Here is a 21,463-nt window from a genome sequence, read left to right as displayed (position 1 = left end):
AAATTAGTCATGGTTAAGATGAAGCTCCTCTGGCCTGCTCTGGATGTGTGATTTGGGATGTGCTCCATAGCAGGGCCTCGTTCTCCCTAGGCAGTACCAATGGAGATTGAGTAGCAAAATCAGATGGAGATGCCTTACTGGCTCTCTTTCATCTTTGCTGCCTGTTTCAGAAAGAAAAGAGGAATATCTGCTGTACCTCATATATGCGTGGGAAATCCATGTGAGCAAACATGTAACCACAAATGTGGGCTTCTCCTAGGTAGCAATTCAACCTGGCAGGTAGTCCTATTCCCGCTCCAGCTGATGGACCAAAAGCGACCATAAATCACGGCTCCATCACAAGGACCCTGGTTCGTTGTGAACTGTGAAGAAGATATTGACACTGCGAGATTTCTGCTAAGTATGTCTGAATCGGCATTTGTGCAGACATGAGGCTTCTGCTGGGAATTGTCTCTCGAGCTACAGCCAGTCCCCATGCTGCAGGATGATAAAAGGAAACCTGAAGAGGATAAGTTAACCCTGCTCATGCTCTCTCACTTCCGCTCAAATGCTGCTCAAGATTTGCTGCACAATTCAGGCGAAAAAAGGTCACTATTGCCAAATCTCAGCTTCACCAGTACAGTTCCCAGATCCCAGAGATCTGGAACAGAAGGCTTGCTGGATGAGACTGTCCTAAAGCCTGAACACCACCTCAGCATGGGTACCTCAGCATCCTCTTCAAGAAAAGATTTTACTCCTTTCTTTATGAGCAAGTGACCGAGGGAGAACCCAGACACCATCAAGTCATGAGGATAATCCAGAGCCTGTTGTTTTGGTGCAAGGACAGGCTGACCAGGTCCTGTTTCTGACTGTCTCATCCATGCTGCCCAGGTCATCCTGAGGATGCCACAGACTTGAACCCCCTTTCTGGTATGCTATGAAAGTCACCTCAGCTGTGTACAGTGGTCACAACTAATGCCACAGTCCAAGGTAGATACAGTCATTGTATCTCCTTCTCCCACTCAGTCTCCAGCTTATTTCCAACAAAATACCTTTCCAATCTATGTGTCATGTTTGATCCATATTCCAGTCTTGTTCCTGTCTCTCCTTCCCCAACTTCAAAATTAAGATAGTCATCCCAATTTATTCAATGGCTTTCTTGGGAAATATTGGTGTAGGAAAAGGTTTTGAAAATGGTAAAAATTCACTCTGTTATGATTGCCATCCCTAGTTCAGTGTGTCTTGTGCAGTTCCGCCTAAATATTTCAAGGTACTTCCGTCTTATCTGCATATGAAAAAGAAGCCAGCAGCTCTGAAAGGCTTGTTTAGAAAATCCAACAGCAGCTATCTGGTTTTTTTTTCACTTGCTCTATACAAATCCTTATTCATATCTAAGGGGTGAAAGCTCTGTAATGAGCATGATCATGACACTGTACAATACCCTTGACAACAGGAGGAAGAGCTGTCTTCTGAGGTAGGTTGGAGGGAGATGCGTGACGGAGGCTGTGGACATGCTGTCCCAGTGGCTTCCTGCCATGTGCTAGCTGGGGCTGTCTGCATCCCTCACGCACTGTCAGGCTCTGTGTCACTGCTGCTTGCACGTGAAGAATTTCAAAGGACTGCCAGCCACTTTAGGGATCTTGAGAAATAAGACCTGAAGCTCGAGATCTTCCAGAAGGCTTGTTTTATAACTGAAGGAATGGCAGGGAAATAGGAAAGTAAGGTCTTAATGGAATGCGCTTGAACATGCAATTCTGTGAATGGACGACACAAAGGGTCACCATACATCTGTCTGCATTGCACGTGAGAGAGGCTGCAGGGGAGCCCAGAGATCTCACCACAGGCAGGAAATGGGGAATGACCATTTTGCACAACCTCTTCCTGTCACTCTCAAAAGACAATTCAGAACCAATCATACTTGACATCAGGTGTTGCCCTGACGAGCCAGGGGAGGATGTTTCAGCATCAATGAGATATGGAGTCACTGGGCTATGTGTGTGTTTACGTGGCAGAGTCTGTGTCAGGATGCACCACAAGACACAGAAGGGGGCTGGAAACTGCCAAGCTGCTGACAGGACCTGTCTCACTCTCTGCTTTGCTTTTGGAGGGCAGGGATGGGAAGGGAGCAGCCCGGCACACTGTGGGTACCATGCCCCCAATAAGATATTTCATTTGCAGTAGGCAGGGATCAGAGCCTACACAGGGCTTAAACATTTGAGAGAGAGAGAAACAGCATGGGTGATGCAAGATAAAGTGGTGTGGCTTTGTGAGTTCAAATGTATGCATCCCTTTGGGCTGCACTCTTGCGTGGCACTGGAGGGTGGGTCACACATTCATCTTCTCCTGCTCTGCACTGCTTAGACTCATTTGCTTGCTGACTTGTGCCAGCCCTGTACTTGTCTAGACACAGCTGCAGCTGGTGAAGCCCACTCTCCATGATTTGGAGCCTGCAGGAAGAGAAACACCTCCCTGCCAAGACCACTGGGGCTATCAACGACCCACCAAGAGCCTAGACTGGGGTCAGCTCAACAGCCACATATGATCCGTGTTTTGCTTGTTCTCAGTTTCCATGCAGCAGCTAGAAGCACTCAGGAGGCCAAAGCTCCTGCCTCATCTGGGGAACAGGGCAAAGCTGGACATTCCCCAGGCTGGGTGAGCCTCAGCCAGGACCCTGAGCTGCAAGCAGGCCAAGGAACATACAAACATGCCACCGTGAGTTGACTTTTCATTTGTGACCCAGCCTCTTTCCATGAATTCGTTGATCAGTTCTCACTCCCCTTAGTTGGAGTATCCTATTTTTCACTCAGGTCATACCAAACTGGAACGAATTGAGGGCACTTCTGGCACTCTGCGCGTACACAGTATTAACTGTTTTACAAGATGAAGCCCTGCCCTGGACAATTACAGGACAGCATGAACTCAAGGAGGTTTCCTCCAGTCCCAATAGTTTGAGGCACATTAAGCCTCAGACCTGAACATTCATATTACTTCCCTCACTCCTCTTTTAACACTTACAGTAACTTTGCCTGTCTCACTAATGGCAAAAGTATCATGATCTGTGTTTTGTGTCCTGCACACTCTTGATCTCAACGGCACCTTGTGACAGTGAGATCCACAGGCTAATACTCACACTGAGTTTAAAAGCATTTCTTGCTCTCTGTTCTGAATTCAGCATTATTAATTCGATGCCTTTCAGTTGCCGTACAGAGAGGATGTGTAATACTCACCAAACTACCTTCTCTGTCCCAAATCTACTTTAAAAACTTTTATCTGCAGCTTCCTCCAAGCACAGACACTTTGCCAGGCACTTTTAAAGTCTTTATTCATATTATACCTCCTAATACGAACCTCAGGTTATTCTCATCACCTATATTTGAACTGGCTCTATTTTTAGTTTCCTGGTTTAAAACGAATATGAGGACATGCCTTTTATAGACTGTACAATCTTGGTATCCGAGCATATCTTAAATTAATAACAGTAACATATACTTTGGAATAAAACTTGTGTAAGGTTTTAAACAATGGAGGCAGGGTGATGACATAAAAGGAATAGATAAGAGTATAGTACCTTAATAAAATTTTGAAGGGCTGTGTTTCCAAAGAGAATTCTGTGAGTTTTGTGCACAGATATGGCCCCACATAAAGAGCAGATCTGCTCAGAAATATGATTGTGTAGGATGAGGGTTTTTACTCAGCAGATCTGCATCTTGCTGTCTGCACTAACATTTTTCTTATCGTAGCTGGGAAAGCGAGCCCCCGAGCTCAATCTGTCTCATGCATTGATCACAGAATTTGAACAAACTCCCACTAGCAAAATCCAGTTTGATTCCTAGAGTCAGGCATTTTCAGCCTGACCAGTAAACTCCTTTTTGTTCACATTTTAAACACATCTCTTTCAGAAACATCAGCTACATTTAAAAGGGAAAAAAAAAAGGGGGCTCTTATGTGTCTTTAATGCATTCCTTGTTCAGAGGGGGAAATGCACATTGGGAAAGCAAACCCACAATTTTCTCAAGGAGCAGGTGTGCAACAGCAGTATGGTATGGTCTGCTTTGCCATACATAAGTTTATTTTCTGCAGCAGATCCAAGTCAGTGCCATTGAAATCAATTAAAAAATACAGTCATTGGCAGAAAGTGGGTTTGGAATCAGCCCTTTAGTTGAGGAACTAGGCTGTCGTCCAGAAACTGTATGTCTGCTATATGAATTACTGGCAAAAAAACAGTTTCTCTGTTCATTCACTTGATGCTAGGACTATCCCAGAGTCAGAAAAACGGCCATGAAGAGATCTGTTCTGGTTCGAAGGCTTCCTGCTCCATGCATCTTCTTGCTATGGGCATTGCCTCATTGTTTGCCTCCTGCTGAAATGCTGCTCTCTGTTTTGCAGCCACTAATTTAGAAGGAGAGTCAGTGAAAAAGAGGTGCTTCTTGCTTTTCACCTGTCAGACAACAAATCACAGGTTCAGTCTAACTACCAGTCTCAGAAACTGCCACAGACCTAGGTTCTGGCAGCTTTACTCCATGAGAGCACCAGCAGCAGCTTCAAGGCCTTGCATGGAAATAATGCCGTCATGCAGAAAAACCTTTGGAGAAATCATCCTGACTGCCTTTATACAAGAAAATAAAGGCATGTTGCAACTACAGGTGATTGTAGGCATCTGTTTTCAGGAGTGTGATGGCCACTGCATGAGGGATTTCAGGACCCTGGGGAGTTTTAAAGCCCCTACCTCAAGAGTGTGGATGACAGAGTGGGTTTACTCCAGTTCTGAGGAGAAATGGAGATGCTGTCAGAAAGGGAACAGCTGTCCCAGCAACAGTCAGGAGCCGAGCAGTGGGAAGGGGCTCAGCCCTCTAAAAGGGGTGCTTTCTGGCACAACTGCTGGGGGACTCAGTGCAACCCCCTCCTCTCCTATCCAATGTCTCTGATCAGCACTATGGGTGTATTCTTCCCAACAGATGATAACTTTTAGGGCACTTACTTTCTGGTGCCTTAAAAGAGAGGCAGGATGAAGAGTGCAGGGCTTGCTTTGGGAAGTCCAAGCAAGGAGAAAATGCTCTACTCATCCTTCAGTCCATAGCCCTCCCTTGCTTCCCAACATATTCTGCTCTGCTCTTAGGGTTTCTTGGAGAACCTGCTGGCCCTACCACCTCCTGAGAACCTCTAGGTAGCAAGTAATTTCCATCTTCATGAAAATGACAGATGAGGGCTGCCCATTTCTTCTTCTCAAGTCCTGAGAGGACTGTGGCACTTTGACTCAACTGCCTAGCTACTGCTGTGGCAGCAGAAGCAATTCCTGCCACAGGGGACTGTAAATTCATTTCAGCCTGAAAGCAGGTACAAAGGACAATGTAGTGCAGTTTCTCCCCTTATCTCCTCCCTGCTCCTTGGGAACCCTGCACTTTTTGTTCATGGAGAACAGTAGCAAATTTTGCATTGCACGGACTTCCCTCACCTATAAAAAAGGTATGCTACAACCTGATTTCATAACCTAAACTCAATCACAGCAAGGTCACTCTGGCAGGCGGGAAATTGCTGAGCTCTGTCTCTCCCTGAGTGCACAAAGAGTAACTCAACAGTTAGAAATATCTTCCAGCTAAAGCAAGACCTTTCACATACATGCCAGAGAGAAACTGCTCCTTCACTGGAGCAAAAATTAGGCTTCTGGTTTCTCAGACCTGGGCTTAACTGTGCAAACTTCTTAGCACTTCCTCCAGCATCTGCTGTGCCAACCTGTGAAAGCAGAGGCCTTACACTTGTAAGCGCTGTGTCTCCCACAAGCCCAAGGCTGCCAGCAGTCCACATTGCATCCTGGCACACAGTGAAGAACAGAAGAAGGGCAACAGTCGTCCTGGTCCTGCTGGTGACCTCAGCCTGTGGCATCAGGATCGATGAAATGTGCAGGCTCTCTCCACTGAGTAGAGAAGGATTTTGGTGCCTAGCTGAAAGTATAAGGCTGACTTTAAGCCAGAGAGGGTAGGGATCATCTGGCTTCACTACAGACCTCTGAAGTGTCCTTGCAGCCCCACGAATGGAAGATTAATGGCTCACTGACAAATGTCACCAGCATTAGTCACTATGAGACAATCTAAAGAGAAGGAGCTTCTCAACCTGCGGGATTTGCCCTGTCCTGGAAGAGTAAAGCAGCCCTGCTTGGATGCAACTGCAGCTGACAGGACAAGAAAAGGATGAAACCATCTACATATGCTGTCTCTGAACAAGCAGAGCAATATGCTAACAGCAGCAGGCCTTGCACAACAGCAGATTACAGTTCAGTTTCTGTTATTTCAGCTAAGGCTAGATTAAGGGCCCAACACACTGAAAGTCACAGATTTTGTGCTTAGGCAAAGAGAATTTTATTATCTTTTTGACTGCAAAACAACTGCAGTAGGAAAGCCCTCATTCAGCTGTTTTACTATGCACCTCTTGGAGCATGGACATCAGACCTGTAGCAAAGTCATGGAAGTATTAAACAAAACTAACTTTGGAATAATATGAAGAAGAATTCCTCCAGCTGAGGAACAGAACAGGAACTAAATGACTAAAGAACCACACCTCTGTAAAGGTATGTCTGGGACAACAAAGTGATGTTGTAAACTGTGGAAGTTAACATTCCTACTTCAACAGATATTCAGCTGTTGCACACCTGTAGTGCAGGTGTGCACACACAAGAAGGAATAAGACATCTGGGGCAGGTCTCCCTCTGGTTTGTCCCCATCTGGGAATCAGGGTTCCTATCTTCAACTTGTGGCCTTTAGACACTACCACAATATAAACTAGTCACAGCCAGGGGCCCGCATGCTGTCAAGAGATGGAGATTAATCTGTTTCAAAGAGTAGAAAAAGTCAATCGGTAAGTTTGAATCTGTCTCTCAAGGACTGTCTGCAATTACTTTTGTGGCATTTGTTGTATAAACCTCCTACAATTGTCCACAGTTTTATACTGACTATTAAAGGATAAACTGAAGCTGCTAAGACCAAATAATTTTCCTATGAGTACCATATCTAGAAAATAAATCCAGAAAGCAAACCTGGGGCCTGTGTCTCCAAAAGCACTTCTCTGATGATGAGCCAATGTTCCTCCCAAGGAACTTTAGAAGATAAACTGTATATAACATACTCGTTTTCCTATAGCAGTAGATTTTTGGGCGTGCCCAAGGTCTTCATCTGCTGAACTCTGACGGCGGGATCTGCTTGTTCTGGTGAGATCACAGAAGCTTCAGAATTACAGATCCCTCTGCGAAGTCAGTCACCCAGGAATCTCCAATTTTTTTGTAATATTTGAATTTCTTATTTACAATCTGCAAACACAATTAAGACTGAATGCTGACCTGCTAAAGAAACAGTATGCCAACTCTAAGGGTGATTCTTAATTTCAGTTAAAATCCCTGTTTGGGGAGATAACCAGCCTGAGATGCTCAGTGACACTGTAGCAGGAAATCATAAGTTTTTTTATACATCAGTTCTTGATAATAAATATAGAAAAAGACATTCTTCAAAGAGAAGTTTGTGGCATGCAGCTGAAGCTCCCCTTTTCATAGATAGCTGGGCTGTAACTGCCAGCTTTTCACCAGCCTTCAGCTCAGTTTTCAAAGGTATCTGCCAAAACATCATGGAGAGTTGACAGACTGTCTGTGAAAGGGCATCCGATAACAGGCAGGGCTTTTTTCTTCTCCTCTCAGCTATTGTAATTTATTTTGATATACTGTTAACACACAGCAGAAAGAAGAGAAATCCATTCTAGAGTACTAGATTACTGAAAACCATCCATGGGAACTCAGCAGAGTGCTGGATGCAGTGGAGTTTGTAGGACAACGAAGTGGGCAGCAAAATAATTCTCTGACCACAGACAGAGAACAAGTTGAGTGACATGGAAATATAAGGTCCTCAGCAGTGGCAGTGGTGAAGGCTAGTCCCAAACTCCTGTGCATGCCTGGGTCTGTAAAAGGGACCACATGTTGAAGTCAAAAGCCAGAGATGCCTCAGGACCTTTCGCAAAGTGCCAGGTGCAAGTTTAGGTCCAATATTGCATGTTTCAGTACTAGTTGCCAAAACACATTGCTAATCCCAGCCTGAACATGCACACGCAGAAAGGCACAGGGTGGTCTTTCCCTGGCTCAGACACAAGATTCTGGGTTTAACTGTCCCTCAGTGAGAAAGAAGAGTCAACCCAACCTGGCTGGCATCCTCTCTTCCCACCTCAGTGCTGTCTGTGTACTCCAGGAAGCATGTTTGACCAGGTCAAGTTAGAAATGCCATTGACCGGCTGAGGTGGTGAACAATATGATCTCCAACTGACAACAAGTGTCTCTTCACATGCACCAGTGAGGCTGCCTGCAGGGGAAGCTTGCTTTCTTGCTGCAGGAAGCAGTCTCCATTTAATAGCTGGCTATGAAGCAACTGTGGGCTTCTTGCCACAGGAAGCTGAATCTCCTGGCTTAGCAGTGATATATGTGCTCTGTGCCCTGCTTGTGGTCATTTTTCTGCTCTTTCCTTAATAAGCTTGAGGAAGGCTCTCAGATTAGCTGCCAATCCTCCTTCTGCTCATTGCTCATAGTGTGGGACACACTAGCTCAGAAAGCCATGTTCCAAAACAGTCTCTCCAGGTTGTGCTTTAAGCCAGGTTTGTGGCCCGTTTGTCTGAAGACAGAAGGGCATGACCCCATCACCTTAGTTATTTCAATGTACTTTGCAGAAGGTGAAGCCAGGGATTGATGTGGTTTTGCTCATGTTCACCCCCTTCCTTGCCTAGAGTAGCAGCATGCTGCACAACTGCTGCAGGCATCGGTATGGTTTCCATGACCACTCACTCTCCTCCCACCAAGCTATTCAGAGGGCTATAAAAAAAAAGAGCTGTCCAGACTGCTGAGAAATGGACGGTCGCGTCTGAAGCCAATTAAATAATTCAGAGCGGATTGAAATGCCCTATTGCGTAATGGAATCTTTCTGCAAAGCCATGAAGCAGTTTCCACATCCCAATGATCCTATTTTCAAGTCAATACAATTAAGTGTCAGAATATGCAATAGTTGAAATTAATCTGGAATCAGAATGCAAGTGATCTATAGCACACACACTTGCAAGACACGACCAAAATCATTAGATATTATCCAAGATGAACATAAAATGATTCATGGGGATGCAGGGGCTCTGGCTTGACATCTCTCCATTGATACAAAATGTCTAACAAGTGTTTAGTGAGAAAAAGGACTCAACATACCTAACCCTCAATTTTTATATAATCTATTCATGGCATGTTACAGATGCATGTATGAAAAAAATGACCCTTAAACTTCTCTCTTTCCCTGTATTAATGAGTCTACTGCAAGTGTGGATTACTAATGATGGGGGGAGGCAGTAAATTCCATCTTGGAGCTGATTCACTGCATGTTTTGTAGCTGGTTGTGACAGATGTAATCCAAGACCCCAAAATAACAAATTAAGGGTATGAACCAGCACTTTGGGAAAGAAAATGGAACACAAGGCAGCCAGACAAATGACAAGGAACCAGTCACGACAGCAGGGAACCAGGGCAGTGTTGGAGAGAGGAATCAGAATCCGCAAACTGCTAATGATGATTAAATTAATAAATCTCTTTCCTCCCATTCATCTCTGAATCATATTTACATGCCAATGGACCAGTAGCACGGCTGGTTCCTGAGTTGATGCATGTAAAAGGTGCTCAGTTCAGGGTCTCCAAAAGGAACAGCAGTGTGTGTAAAAGGGGAACTTGTACATTGTGTGTACAAGAGAAGGAAGTGGCGTCAGCCCGTGTGAATACCCGGTCCCGTTTTACCACATGTTGTATCACGTTTAGTCTGTATGCAAAGCTTGCAGCATGCTGCGTATTATAAATCCACTGAAGTGTCTGCATGAAGATTAGTTTGCATACAGATATGTCATTTATAAAATACAGGGCCTGTCACAGATATTCTTCAGCTTGCAGAAAAAACAATGAAGGTGGGAAGAATGTGCAAATAAGGGAACACAACGGATGGGTAGATCAAGACATTTCAGAAAGGAAGTGACCTGATCCTCATATTGACACAGGATGTCCCACAGCCCTGTCATCATTGACAAGCTTTTCTAAGAATCACACAAACACGAACTTGGCAATGCTGTCTTGGGCAAACATAGACTTAGTCATGAGTCATTTATTCTGTGCTTCCTCTCTCCATACAGAGGGAAGGCATCACCGTCCAGTGGGAGCAGCAGAGACATGGTGCTGGGAAAGCTCTGGAGCTCCCAGGGGAGAAAATGATGAGAAAGTGGAGCTGCTGCCCACCTCAGCTGGCTGAGACGTTGAAGCAGCTCAGGAAGATCTTGGTTGCTAAGTATGATCTAGAGCTGCATTTGTCCTCTTTCATGTTTGCCTTTGCAGGAGTTTCTCATACAAACAAACACAAATGTTAAACTGTCAGATAAAGCAAGCTGTTGCTTTAGTCCTGAAACTTGTCTTGCAATAAGCCTGAGTGACCCTATTGACATCAGGCCCTCCATCTCCTGATACTGGCCCACGGGGTGACTGTGGGAGCACAGTGCACTCCCCAGAGTGGTCTGAATCCCCAGGAGGCTGCAGGGCACTACCCAACGAGGTGAAGGTCTGGCCATGGACTGGCAGCACAAGGTGCCAGGTCAGTGATGAGGTAGCTCCCTCAGCTTGTCAGGGCTGACTGACAGACAAGCAAGTGGGAAGGAGCCGTGAGACTCAGCTGCTACCTCAAGCCTGTCAGCTCTCCCTCCCATCCTGACATTACCTTGGCTCATCTCACTCTCACAAACCCCTGCAGCTTCCAAACCTCGAACCCATGTGGTAGCCATCTTCCACTGCCCTGGCACCATAGGATATCTGGTCTGTCTGTCCTCAGAACAACTCATGCACATGCACATGGCCTGGGAGAGAAAGAGGATCATTTTCTAAGGTGGCACTAGATTAAGAACAATTTGCTCCTTTTGAACATGCACAAAAAAAAAAAGCTGATTTGAGGGAGATATTGTCAACTGTGAAAAAGCAAGAAGTCAGCAATAGCTGACCTCTCACTTTCCCCTCTGCCTGTATGTGGATGCTGAGCATCATTTCAAGTAACAGGGAGTAGGATATTTATCCGGAGATGGCAAAGGTTGAGGCTGTATCTGGGGAGTATGATGTCTGGTTGGGTGTAAGGTCCTGCTAAAGGACCTATACCATGTTCCCACACACTGAGCACCGAGCACTGCTCAGTCATCAGGCTGGTTTCTGTACACCAACATCATTTTCACATTGCCCACAATGCAGGATGCTGGTGCAGCTCCACAGAGATGACAGCAGCAGTGTAGTCAGGCTTTAACAGCCACATCACACTGACTTGGCTACATGGTTCATTTTTTTTCCTGCCTACTGGCATGGCTACAGAACATCCCAGGTGCAAATTTTAGTGGGATACTTGAAGAAAAGAGACACCTGCAGATGCCCTAACTCAGAGCACATCTCCCAGTGAATCCAGGCACAATAAAGATTTGCAGCCCTGAACCAAAAGTGAGAGGTTCTGTTCCTGAAAGTGTTATTGGGCAAGTTGCAAGGACACTTGATTCCTCCTGAGTTTTCCATACATGTTTTTCAAGTTGCAGCCCTACCTCTGCACCTCCTCAAGGATCTGGCATAAATTTACAAGAAACTAGCAGAGTGGAAAAGTCCTGTTTTTCCCTATAAGATGACCCTGCAGTAGAGGAGTCTAAAATCCCATATTCCTCCTGCCTTAATGTTCCCTGACCCCTAGCACTCAGTTCAACAGGGAAATTATGCTTTTCCAGCAAAAAACCTCACTATTTTTAATACTGTTGCAGAGTTACCAGGAAAACAGAGAAGTTTTTTAGTGATGAAGTGAGTTTATCATCTGCTCTACAGAATTTCTACTGCTGTCACAGACTGGTGAAATACAAGGAGCCCAGTTCCATTTGGAAACTATTTTCAAGGTCTGAGGCTGGTAGTAAAAAAAAAAAAAAAAAACCAAAATAAAAATCACATTTTAACCTGAAAACTCAACAGTCATGATCTGGAGTAGTTAATCTGGAGTGAATTTACTGATCTTCAAGACTTGTTCACTCACTGTGGTTGAATATCCATGTGGATGCTTGCTCCATGTAGCTTTGCAGCTCTGTAAGTAAGTTCCTACATCAGCCTGTGTGACTGAGCAGAGCTCTGCAGAGCCCTGTCAGGACAGCGAGTACGGTCCATGTTAGGGTAGTCTCAACCTGAGACATCTGAGAGTAGCAAGATGCTCGGAGAGAGAATAGGTTGAAGAAGCTGTTTTTTAAATTAGGTTAGCGCACAGAGGGATGCGATAGCTCCTGCCTTCAGTGCTCCTACTTGTTTCACTGAAGCACTGGACTCTCATAGCAACTACCACAGCAACTGGAGCAACAGTAGCTACTCCTATACAAGCAAGTGCAGGCGGGATTCATCTGCCTTCCTCTGATGGCTAAAAGACCTAGCCCCCATGGCTCCCCTCTTGCCAAAGAGGGGAAGAGGTGCCTAATGACCATTCAGTGAACACTCATTTAGAGGTGCTGGTGTCTCTACATGGAACTGAACGCTACTACCTCAGAATAAAATGTCTAACTTTCAGCTATCTAATGTTAGATGAGATTAGCCCTGCCGTGCGTCTCACCATGGAGACTTTCTATGGCTTAAAGACTTTGGATTCATTCCTAGATCATCATGACAGAATGACAGTGAAGTCTTTTAACATGGTTTGAAGAACACTCCATGTAGTGATTTTATAGACTTAAATGCCAGGCAGTGATGCATTGCCCAATGGAGTGTCATATAAGAATCATAATTCACAATCTTGCAGGAGCTTGTGGATGTCAGACATGTGAATATGGTGATTTGGTATCCATGGTAGTTTGGCATGTCTCACATCTTTGTCTTCTGCCCAAAATAGATTAGCTCTTAAATATTAGTCAGCACTTGGAGTTCTGCCACAGCACAGAAGACAGTTGAGAAAAAACCAAAAATGTGTCTCCCAGTGCAAAGAAATATTGAGATAAACTTAATTGGCTTTGTTCAGTCTAAAAGCAGAACCCTCTTCCATGGTGGTGTAACAACAAGGCAGGGTGAGGTTATTTGGCTAATGGTAGTTGAGGTGGAGATATTAACACATGCACTGGAACTGAAATAGGACAAAATCTGAGCATGAAGTTGCTCAGCTAAATCTCAGGACTGTAACCCTTGCTGGAGCAGTGATCTCTCCTGTCTACAAGTACAACTGGGTTACTAGTTCAAACTGAACACAGGAAATCTATCGTGTAACATTTCCAGAAATAATCAAATGATATAGAGCATAATCCTAATGATAGAGTCCCTAAGTCATTTGTTACATCCAAAATCCCTGCTTTCACAGCACAAATAGGCAATCAAATCATATCACAGACAAAGACAAATCTATACATTTGCAGAAGCAAACAAGGCAGTTTGCCTGCAGAATGCGTGGAGATGTTAATCACTTGCACCAGTCATGAGTGGGTGTGTGAATTTACCATTAAGAAGTTAGAAGTTAACATTATGGTACTGTTCAAATAAAATGTGAATTCACAGGTAACTGAAAACTAAATTCAAAGGCCAATCCATTCTTTTATATCCACAAACAACTAAGATATAGTTTAATTTCTTCAGATAATAAAAGCCTTTTATTCACTTTGGAAAGCACCGCCCTAGCTGATGACTTTTGGAAGAGGTGGTATATAAACAGTCTGGACTCCCATCGCCCATTCTCCCACATTCCCAGGGATCGGAAATGTGCTCTGTGGGGCTTCCAGCAAAGCCAGTGGAAAAGGTGTGAAAACCACTGGCCCATCTACAGAAGAACAGAGCCCCCAAGACTTTTCAGTTAAAGAAGGAAAGCAGGTTTTATTCTTATCTGGGAAGGAACTGGGAAAAGTATATTGTACAGAAAGCTGCTTGAAGAGAATTCAAATATCTGAGACAAAGAGGCAGGTTTTACGGCCCTGCCTGGGGTTATCCATGTGCTTGATGAAGGCTATCATGACATACCACTCTGTAGACCACACCGCTACTGGGGTACACTTGCTATCTCACCCTAAATGTACTGTTAGGCCTGATGTGACATGACATGACTGTAAAACTCCTTTTGGATGGGGAGCAGAAAGGGAGACCTTGTGTGAAATGCCATCCATGAGTCCTTCCTTGAACCATTTCTGTTCCCAGCCCACATGAAGGTTCATGGCGGTTTTCTCTGCTTTCCTTCCACCGGTGCAGTGCCAGGCTGGAATTGCAGGGTATTGTATTACAAGTCCCACGGGTGCTGCCTCAGCCTCAGTAAACTTTATTTAAGCACACACAGACATACACAGACAATATACATATATTTGTTTCTTCTCTGACAGTTCTACAGGACCAACACTGCTTTGGATGACACTAGTGGAGAATTTGAAAAAGTGCAGGAAATGTACGAAAAAATAAAGGTCTTTTAATAATTTGTAAGTCATGGTCATCCACAGAAACAACACAGGTGCATTCAACCAGGCGAGCACATGGACACATCTCCACATACAGTACATTGTGTCTATATAGGTATCTCCACATACATTGTGTCTATATAAATGTACAACAGTCTCAGAAGTCAGCAGGACACAAAACCAGACGAGTACTGGCATGGCACATGCTTGCACTCCCAGTGTCGCAACCCACTGCCAGTGCACCAGTGTGACTTGGTCAGGGTGTGGGTGTGAACAGAAAGATGCTCCAAACATAGTCTCACCATACACTATAAAAACTCACCAAATATGCAACAACGTCATAAAATGAACATTTATCTGGGGTTCTGGTGACCAGCTACTTTGAGTCAGATCTCACAGCTTTTGTGTCACCACAACTCCTGGGATATATGGTTACTTATCTAATATAGCTACAACTATATCTCAACATATATTTTATATACAGTACATATACACAGAACATACACAGAGCAGCATATGTATATTTTTGTGTTTTCATGTTTGTACATTATATCACAGATAATATGAACACATAAAATATAAGTTTTAGGACCTAAAAAGAAATAATTTTATAAAATATTCATAATACCCCCCAAAAAAAGCCCAGAAGTCAAAAAGAAGAAATCCAGAAATGCACTCTTGAAGTGTCAACTGCCTGCCCTTGGACAGCATTACACTCCTTCCCCTTTCCTTTATAAATACAGCAGCACAATGGTGGTTTGCAACCATGCACCCAGGAAAACACAAAGCAGTATAACTTGTTGAACTGCAAAGTCAGAGTGGAGTCTAGAGTCTGGCTGTCTGACTCTACACTCTCCCACCATCTCCCTTGCTAGGATTTAAAAGGTTCTGCCAGGAGGACAGTATTTTACCTGCAGCAATATTTGCTAGACTAAGTCTACTGACTGCAGTCCAATACTGTTATCTCATAGCACTTAGAACCCAGCTTCTGAGTTATAGTTTTTTTATTTAAAACAATCTTTTTATTTAGCAAAAAATTGTTTCCACTGTACCCTTCGTGTGTCCTCTTCCTAATGTGACAAACCCGGAGGAGATGAAGTTATGGAGATCTGGCCCTCCACTTCGATAAATATCCTTTCCATAGTGACCTGCCAAGGAAAAGAAAACAAAGAAACCTTTATTCAGAGTGTGTGTGTGTATATATACACACATATATGCTATACAGCCCCGCTGTCACCCTCATATATGAGTACCAAGGCCCCACCACATGGTTACATTATTGATGGCAAGCAGAGGGTACAACAGAACGTAACAGCTATAGCAGCATCAAAGTCTTATTGCTTTATTGGCAAAGATTTACAAAGAAGAACAACTGCATATTTTGATAACTGCCAAGGAATGAACAGATCCTGATAGGGGAACCACTAATGTGCCAACCAAACACCCCAGTCTCCGGGAAATTTGATCATCACTGGCTCAGATTCAGGTTTGCCAGGAGCAGCACTCCCAAGGAACTGGCCTCACTCAAACCTTCAAGACTAAGGAGCTAAACGAAATCAGAAGTGATGTGGCTTTGATTCTTCCCAATTCCAGTCAGAATCCTGACAGCGTTCATGTCCCGTTGGTAGAGATTTTGTCTCAGCACAAAAGCAAAGGTGCAAATATCACTCTTGTCCAGGCTGGACCCAAGTCCCCATTAAGAGTATGATAGCAAACTTTGTCTTTTAGCTTTGATTTGCTCTGGTCCTTGAATGGCATCCCTGGATAGTTTCTCAAGTGCAATAGTTTTCTGCAGAAGACTTCCTAGGAGCTTTCTCAGTCCATGACAACACAGTAGGTTCAGGAGACACCCAGCTTCTTAATATTTTAATATATTAATGAAGAAAAAGGCCTTCTGCCTCCCTGTTATCATGCAAAGCTCTGGAATGAGGACATAGATAATTTGTCAGATACTCTTTATTATCTCCTCCCTTTTTCATGTTGTTAATTTTTCTATTCCTTTTATTTTAGAAAGAGGCAAAGATAAGATAGGTGCAGGGGGAGGGAAGTAAGGCAGCCTCAGGGGCTGGGAATGCAGCTCCCTCCCTGTTAAGTCTCCATCTTCTCTGTGCCTTTCTGCACAAGCCCGTGATGCATCACTGTTCTTCTGAGCCATGGAGGCTGGAAGTCCAGCATGGCAGATGGTCCAGTGCACAGCACTCAAGCAGGAGAGCTGAGTCAGGTTATGGAGAGGGCCAAATGGGCACCAGGGATCCAGGTGGAAATGCAGCCTGGGGCCATGCTCTGACTGGCTCACATTGCCTCTGACAGATGCTACAGCCCTTTACTATTTTTCAAACTCTGAAACCAAATGCCGTTTGTTCTCATAACACTTTCAGGCTCTCCGGCAACACTGTGAAAACTAATAGGAACAGAGACTTTGAAATCTCATTAGTCTGCAAAGTTTTCCTCTTTACTTTTAGCCAGTCATTCTCACTCCAGCTACTACTGATTTTGCAGGCTGTTACTCCTGTCATCAGAGTTCACCTTGCATATGAGTGGGCTGAGGGTAAGCATCCCCCCAAGGTCTAGATTGTCTCAAAATGTCCCCCTGTTCTGCCCTGCAATGGATCTGAGCAGTCTCCAAACCCCACTCCCCATTCAGGGAGGACACCAGCAACTGTATGGCCAGGAGAGCCTAGCACAGACTTTGCCATCACATAAGCATGTTGAAGATCCTCAGAGGAGGCTCACATATGGGAAGCAGAAGCTGCTGAGACTTCTGACAAATATTTATTCCTATCTAATAGAGAAAGCATCCCACTCCCTTCCCTCACATATTTTTTCTGGTCAAGGTCAGTCAAGTGCTCCCCATAAACTTCTCAAAACACACATAAAGTGTTTCTACAGGTTTGGGGGTGTTAGCAGCAAGACAGTTTTCTCCTTACAGTTATAGTAATGCAAGGTGGTAGCAAAAACCTTCAAATGTGGAGGCATCCACTCATAAATTGGCTGAGAAGGGCATTTCCAGAAAAAAGAACAAAGGATTTTCTGCTTCCACAGGAAAGATAATGGGTTCTTTGTCTCTTCTTCCTATCTAGCTCTTGCAAGCTCTGCCTGCTGTGTTCCTGGAAAAGGGTGGCAGACCTTTGCTTCTGAGTCCCTGGAAGCTATTCTTGCTTCATGAGGTATTTGGTCTTGTCCTGAGAAGCCTGCAAAAATGGTTTGTGGATGAAATGCCCAATTTGCTTTCTTTTTCTCTATCACTTTTCTAAAATGTGCTGCATTTTTTCTTTCCAGTAAGCCAATTTTTGCTCATATACCATCAATTTCTGTGCTCTCAGGGCCAGCTACTCTGGTGACTGACATTCCATCAGTGCCATAAATTTACCATTTTAAACAAGGAAAAAAAGAAATACACAAATATGTGCTATTACCTCTAGCTGAAATCAGCTGTCTTTTATATGTCCCTTTGGAGAATCTGTTTAAGACAGAGATCAAGAAGGGGAAGTATATAAAAAAAAAAAAAAGCAAACATTTACTGGCAGATTGAAGATCATTCATCAGGCATTTGCTCTCTGAACCTTGCTCTGCCCCTTCTTATAGTACATAGTAGTTGAATTAAAATATTCCTGTGATAACAACCCATTAGCATTTGAACAGGAGTTATGTTTTCCCATGAGAAAATTGAATTTGTAGACCTCAAGTAGCATGAGTTTTCCCTTTTTACGGAAAATAGGATGCTACATTTGTTTCATATGTTTTTTTTATTCCTGCTCACTTGTGATCATTTCTCTTAGCTTCGCAGTGTAAAAATGCTGGTACACAACTTTTACTTTTAGAAGTGGCTTGGGAGCTGCTGATGGGCCAAGCTCAGGTGTTGTTATTCAAACAGACTTTTTCGTAATCACTTCTTGACTGAGATGTTTCACACTGGAAGAGAATGCTCCCTTGTACCTTACCAAAATGCATGTGCCTGGTAGCCACAGCAGAGCTAAAGAAGCTCAAGCGTAAGTAGACAAGGCTGCAGAGCAGTGGAAGTGCAGACAGGGCCATGCCAGACCAGGAAACATCCCTGTTTCATTCTCCATTGGGGCTGTTTTCCTCCTTCCTACCTTCAGCTGTGTGTGCTCTCGCTTAGCTGTTGGGAGTTGGTGGAAAGGGATTGGCCCTGCCAAAAGGAGGTTCAGCCATGAGCTGAGCTGAGCTGCTGATGGACATGCCTGTCCTGTGGGCTAAGAAGGAGCCCCTGGAACTTATCCAAGGTGTTCACTTTTAGTAGGCTGAAGCTGGGTGTTTCCCTCTGCCTTACTGTGAGAAAGCTAAAAATAGCCTAATTCCTTGAAAAACAAGTGTAAATGGACTGATTTTCATTTCATTTGAGACTTCTGGGATTTTTATTGCCAATCAACACCCAACCAACCAAACCCTGCCGTTCCAGACAGAAGGGACCTCTCTTTCAAATCCCACAAGGTTCCCCTGAGCCCTTCCTGGTGCTGGAGGCTGCACCAGCCCCGGCGTGGTGCGTGCCCCTTCGCAGGGCTGCCCTGCGGGGCCACGGTGGAGGCACAGAGCTGTTGCAGAACCCCAAACACACAATAAAATGGAAATCTCTGAGCTAGGTCTGCTGTGTAAATGAGGTGGGGACAGTTTGATGGCTATCTTGTACCTGCTGTCTACAGGCATTATTCACATTGCTCTCCCTCCTCTCCCATGTGAGTAAGGATGCCTTTTGGTGTTGTATTTTCCTGGGAGCACACACAAGCCGTTTCATGGGCTGCACCCATCAGGGAGCTAAAACCCAGGACCCAGAGGCAGCACCCGAGACCTAAAAGAAGCCAGATAGCGCAAGAGCAGCAGATCAGTGTTGCAGGCAAGGCAAGGCAGCACAGCCCAGCATACTCATGTCCATGGGCTCCCAGCACACACTTTCCCTCTTTTACAGCTCCCGCTTTGGGTGAAATTAGCTGCCGTCTGCCAGGTTTCCATATCCAGCTGTCCTACCCAGCTAGCACGCGTTAGCTCTCTCTGGGGCTTGCTGGTAGCTGTGTAAGATCACAACCAGCGTCATCATCTGACCAGCCACTGAGCAGGCCAGCAGAGCGGCTGTGTCCCCTCCATGAGCCTCTGCATCCCTGTTTGTAAAGGGAGTTACTCTGCCTGCAAAGCACGGGGTGATCTGTGAATGAAAAGTGCTGTACAGGAGCCAGATTTGATTACGATGGAGTCTCACAGCATGCACTACTTCCAAAGCAAAGCAACCACCCGCCTACCTGATCTCATAGCATGGAACATGCTATCTTTTAATACAGTATTTCTCTAGAGATTTTGCATCTCTTGAGGTCTATTTCTCATGGTTAGGATAAAATTTAAAATGCTGTTTCAGAGCACTGTGTCTGACTCCCTGGAAGAGGCTTTTCCTGCTCTTCCACTCCCTGTTCTTGCTTACACTCATATCCGTGTGCTCTAATGCATGTAAACCCTCAGACGCACACAGGCTTGCAGGCATTTTCATTAAAAGAAATGAACAGGAGTCCAGCAAGGTTGTGTGTTACTAAAGCAAATGAAGACTTACACTTACACAACTTAAAATTTCCAGAAGAAATTTAAACAAGGTGAAACATGACTTTTTTTCCTCTCCTTTGGTTATACGGCGCAGCAGAGGCAGAAAGCAGATGAGTGTTTTGCCTGCCACACAATAAAGGCATATTCTTTAGGGCATACAGCTCAAAGAGGGAACATTTCATTACAATGGCATCCTGCATAACACACATATGGAACAAACTCAGTCACAAATAGCAATTACAACCCCAGCTCTGATTTAACGGAATTATTAGAGCTGAACTAAAATGCTATTATCCACCTCTTGGAAATATTATTACTGAGTACGGATTACATCACCCTGAGAAGGGCAGACAGGGACTGTCGTGGACAGCCTTTTACATGATACACTCTGCGATTCTGACCTCACCCTTGTCATAAATTTCCTTGGAAAAAAACCTACACCCAGACAGGAGTCCCCACATCCAAAATCCTCAGCACAAACATTATTCTCTGACAGATCTCTGTGGAAAAAAGAATCCTTTTTTTTTGGGAGGGGGAGGGGAACCCCACAGCCTACCTGTCTCTGATGTTGCTCATCTCTGCTGGAGTGATTCTTCTGGAGCTATTTTACACATATCAACAGACTGAGACAAAGGACATGAGCTGCCAAAATGACTGTAAGGTGTTTGCTGAGCACACGGCAGACTGCTCTGCATCGCTCTGGCTATCCTGTCAATCAAATACAATCATCTTTGAATGCAAGGGGATGCATGGCTCCAGACCCAGAATGAGGAATTCTTCAGGCCAGAGCTGCACAGGGCAGCCAGCAAGCACAAAAACCATCTCAATTTGAGGAAAGTCTAATTGCAGAAATTGGTGGATATTAGACATGGCTGTGGGCTACACCACTGAAAGAAGTGTTTGCAGGCAGGTCGGGCATCTCGGTATCTTACCACATCATGGGGTGCAGATTAGCAGAGATTACAATGAAGGGGCACCCAAGGGATGTCACCCAAGGGATGTCACTGAAACATTACCATTTTCTTTCTTAAAAAAACACCAAACAAACAGAAGCCAGCTGGCACCTCTCACACTTGTCAGAATAAAGGCATAGTAAGGGCCAGCGCAGTGTGTTTTTTCTGATTTAATACCATAGTTTCTGGGATCACTGTCTATCCTGAACATGCAAATGTACAAAAAAAAAAAAAGCAACTGGAAAGAGTTCAGTGGTACTTAGGGTGAGCTGTCAGCATTGTGCAGCCAGACATGGACAAGACGTCCAGTCCAAATTAGTGCAGGGAATAATAGTCTTCTATGTCCTACAGATATTCCTCAGCTTAAATCACACTGGTGGGCTAGGGAGAGCTGAGTTCCACTTGCCTTGTCCTAATAATGTGACAACCTATCCATAATTTCACTCTCTGTCAAATTAACTGCCTCTTCTTTTTTTATCTCCCTTTTCCTCACGCTAAGCCTTTGTCATATGCTTCCCTGCTTCATCCCTCTTGTT

At 44.5% G+C, this 21,463-nt stretch overlaps 1 protein-coding gene across 1 annotated transcript in view; it reads right to left on the bottom strand.

The window, feature by feature from the left end:
* The window catches only part of SHISA6 (shisa family member 6), a gene marked incomplete at both ends in the record, with an annotated part of 246,112 nt that overhangs the window by 170,330 nt on the left and 54,319 nt on the right, over positions 1–21,463 (bottom strand). The window contains one exon of the mRNA XM_082326440.1: positions 15,483–15,578. Coding sequence (XP_082182566.1) covers positions 15,483–15,578 — 96 coding nt within the window. The remainder of the gene's footprint in view (positions 1–15,482; positions 15,579–21,463) is intronic.

Source organism: Platalea leucorodia (genome assembly GCF_965183815.1).
Source record: "Platalea leucorodia genome assembly, chromosome: 14".
NCBI classification, from domain to species: domain Eukaryota; kingdom Metazoa; phylum Chordata; class Aves; order Pelecaniformes; family Threskiornithidae; genus Platalea; species Platalea leucorodia.
The sequence above is the reverse complement of the archived record's forward strand: the minus strand, read 5'-3'. Positions and strand labels throughout refer to the sequence as shown.